The 3902-nt window shown below is 34.2% G+C and overlaps 1 protein-coding gene across 2 annotated transcripts; it reads right to left on the bottom strand.

Annotated features, from left to right (window-relative positions):
• Positions 1–446: 446 nt before the first annotated feature.
• Positions 447–1701, bottom strand: LOC110037445 (deSI-like protein At4g17486). Of its 2 annotated transcripts, none has more exons than XM_020742098.1 (3): positions 1384–1701; positions 1225–1311; positions 447–813 (listed from the first exon to the last, which is right to left on the bottom strand). In XM_020742098.1, the coding sequence occupies exons 1-3, from the start codon at positions 1661–1663 to the stop codon at positions 674–676; spliced, it is 507 nt and encodes a 168-aa protein (XP_020597757.1). In that variant the 5' UTR covers positions 1664–1701; the 3' UTR covers positions 447–673. The 2 variants fall into 2 exon arrangements, with proteins under 2 accessions (XP_020597757.1, XP_020597756.1); XM_020742097.1 differs by having other exon boundaries at positions 447–810; positions 1384–1699.
• Between the last annotated feature and the right edge of the window lie 2201 nt (positions 1702–3902).

Here is a 3902-nt window from a genome sequence, read left to right as displayed (position 1 = left end):
TTAAATAAAAAAAAACCACAAGAAAAAATAAATACTTAGTTTTATGCAACCAACTAAAAATTAAAATGAAAACTAAAAAAGCATGATAAACATACCCGTGTCCTATTGAGTGTCAAAATAAATACTTAGTTTTATGCAACCAACTAAAAATGAAAATGAAAACTAAAAAAGCATGCTAAACATACCCATGTGTCCTATTGAGTGTCATTTTTTTTATTTAAATATAATAAATTAAAATATTTTTTATAGAACATGCCCTAGTCTTTTTATGTCCATCTTTACTCATTCTTAACATAAGCCAAATAAAAAACATCTACTCTTCTAACCGGGTCATCAGATGGTTGATGTTTAATATGACCAAACCATCTAATGCAAATCTCTCTAATCTTGTTTGCCACCGGAGGTACTCCAACCTTTTCAATATTTACAAAACTAAAAAAAAATAAAATAAAAAGAAAAACAGAGCGATTGAAATTAATCAATACCAATAAAAACAATCAGAACACCAATCCAACAACTGCAAATTGCAGGCCCACCCAGGAAGAGAAAATTCAGGTAAAAGCCTTTCAATCTTCATGCAAAAAAGGTTGGTAAGGAGCAGAACTGACATTATTTATACAGGAAGGCACAGAATTGACAAGTAAAGAAATGCATTCTATGAGAAACAGAGGCGTCAAAATTTCTCTCTTGTCAGCTTTAATGGCTTCTCTTTTGAAAGTGGCTGGTCACTGCTGGAAGCTGTGAGCAAGTGATGATCCAGTTGCTCGTCATCACTCACTTCCAAGGTTGAAGCATATGAACCCGTTCCATCTTCTAGCATTTAATATATTCCATCAAAGGAAAGCTTGTGTTAGATCTTAGAAAAAATTTTGCTTCCAGAAACTGAAGTATTTTTTTCATTCAAAATTATAATGAAATTTCAAAATAGAAAGACCAGTGCGAAGTGGGATTCATAAAAATGAATTCGTAATGCTGGTTTTCATGGATCTTCCTTCGTTAAACTTAGCCTCATGTGTACCAGCAGGAAAGGATGGCATAGATACAGCAAAAACACCAAGCAATCAGGTTAGTGCTAGTGGTGTACAAGAGCCGAGCTTGAACGAGCTGAGAATCTGTTCTTGTCGCATCTCTTACTTTTTAAGCGACAGAGTAGATTCTTATTGACTTAAGGTTTCAGTGAATCTCGCTAAAACTAACAAAAATAAGCAGTAAACACCAGCTTACCTGAGAATGCTGGGTAATCAGTTAAATGCCTGACAGTTGTGACATTAATGTTTTCTGGTAGAATGCAATTGCACAAAGAGCCTGAAACTTTCAAAAGCAGACAAATTAAGAAAATTGAAAATTGCAGGCGCTGAGAAACTCTATTGAATATATTTTTACCAATTCTGGCGAGCCGATTCACCCATCCTGGAACAGGCTTTCCGGTCAGGTGCATACAGACGTCATTAGTGAAATGATTGCAGTTTTTCGCTATCAAATTGTACGTGTTACCGTGATACTTTCGGGAAAGTTGTTCGATGAATGATCGGAACTCATCTGGAGGCATGTCAGTGGTGCCCAACCACACAGTACGTCTGTAGATAAAGCCAGGACAGCCTCTGGGTTCTACCTCAAACACTCCACTTGTTGGGTAGTCATGGGCTCCAAAGCCATATTCCATGCCATGAACTGACTTGTTATGTAAAATAGAACTATAAATTATTGATTGAAAAGAAAAACTTACAAAGTTATGGGAATTATGAAATTGCGATTCAGCACAAATGCTTTAAAGAATGGATTTTAGCCATCATCATCAAATCTGATATTTACTTTTAAGGAATTTCACAAAGCAATGTTCGAGTTTCAGGAAAAATATTTCTTTTTACCATTGTAATGTTAGCTTACCTGACCAAACATATATTTGCGTGTGTGTGTGTATTTGATAAAGGTGACAACAATGAGCTGTATGCTTATGCATAACAGTATAAGAAGAGCTTTAGCCATAGAAAGACAATCTTTACAAGAAATTCTCTTAAATCTCAATCCGCCTATGCACCGTAGACGCCAATCCAGAATTTAAGCTGTAGTATCAACTAGTAAATAAGAATAGAATACTAAATTACATTTTATTGAAGGATTTGACATCTGGCTTCTCCTTTGGAGGCAAAGGGCAGCAATATTATTGTGTTTTGCACCTTTTAATCTTCACAAAGGCTACATACGGATGGCCCATCAAGCATAATGGAAGACGAGTAAACATTGATGGATGAGGAAATAATTGACAGAGGCTAGGATAGAATCTGGAGAACAAATTGAAATCTAATTTCCATTCTCAACATGCAATATACAAAAAAATCTGTAGAGATGTGCATTCCAAAAAGAAAGAAAAGGCGGTCTCTCAAGAGAACACTAACTTATACACAAAGCCATCGGGTGACATGGGTTCCAAAAATCCGTGCCCTAGCCTCCCTCAAAAAATGAATGAAGGGTGTTATGTAATATTCTAGGTTAAATTTTCCAAAGACATGCGACAGTGGATAAGATACTACTAAAAAGTTTTGCCTTCATTTTCTGAGGACCTTAATATCTGGGGTTTGAGGTTTCTTAAAAAAGGTCATATGGTTTTACCCCTCCTAATAATAGGAAAACACTTTTGATTAAGATTAATCATATCATGGAATTGATCACATAGCATATAGTAGCAAAAATTTAAGTTTAGATTATAAAAAATTATCACTTTGAGTTTAAGATGAAATGATTGTCATCTCTATGTCATGGGCCCTAGTATAATTAATCCGGGGAGATAATAAACCCAATCGGACAGTCAATAATCATAGTTGCTTCATCTAAGGGGATCTTGTAGGTGTAGGGTGAATGTTTGTTTAAGAGGATAAATTTAAGTCGATCTTAGCTTACAGAGAGTTTTATACCCCATCAATTAACCCTATAATTCATAATTCAATGGCAAGAAAATTATTTGGGAAAATACGAGCTATAATTGTGACAGTAATGTAATGAAACCTACAGGACAAATAACCTGATTAGATGGCTCTGGACGTAACTGCTTCATTTGAGAAATCTACTGATCAAACCATGTGGACATGAAACTTGGGTTGGATCTTTACTAAGATGAAATTATTTTGAGTGTAATAATATATTTATACAACATTAGCTCTTTATAAGCTCAGGTTAACCTCAATTTTGGCATTCTAGATAAATGGTTGTGGAGGGCTAATGAAATTTACTTTTGACATGGGCAATATAATCTATAAGCAAAACAACCTGCTTGAGAGCGTGCAACATTTATTGATTTTGAGTTTAGTTAAAAAAAAGGTATTACAAAACTTAAATATTTGCATTAAATTCATCAAAATTCACCTTTTGTTTACTTACATGAATATTATGGTTTTGATGGAGATGAAAATATGTTAAGTTGAAACATTATATTCTGCTCAAATTTAACTCCAATTCGAAGGTCCAAATAAAATCTCATGGTGTTCCTCCTTCAACTTCAAATGATAATTCTTAGTTCTTACTTATCTATCTTCAGAAAAGATTTTAACATATGATTCTAGCAATTCATAAGGTCAATCCAAAATCTATTTAAGCTCCCCTATTGTTCTTAAATTTGTTCTTAATTCTCATTCATCATTATGAATATACATTCGAGTGCCCAATTTTTTTCAATTTACCTTATTCCTTTTTATTTAGTAATTTTTTTTTACTCCTTTAAGTCTCCCATTAGTAAAAATTTTGGCAACTCTCAGAAGTCTCCCCACGCGAGTGTTACCAAGGAGCTAAGCATTCTTACTCATTGATAAAACATGCATGGTTGGCATTTTGCAACACTGTGGTCATGTATCTTCTAACTTAACCGTTTGGAAAGCGTGCATAGGCCCTCAATACCTGCAAAAGAGGAA

The sequence above is a fragment of the Phalaenopsis equestris genome, unplaced genomic scaffold (assembly GCF_001263595.1).
Source record: "Phalaenopsis equestris unplaced genomic scaffold, ASM126359v1 Scaffold219583, whole genome shotgun sequence".
In the NCBI taxonomy this organism is placed as follows: Eukaryota; Viridiplantae; Streptophyta; class Magnoliopsida; order Asparagales; family Orchidaceae; genus Phalaenopsis; species Phalaenopsis equestris.
This window is presented reverse-complemented; position numbering and strand designations above follow the sequence as displayed.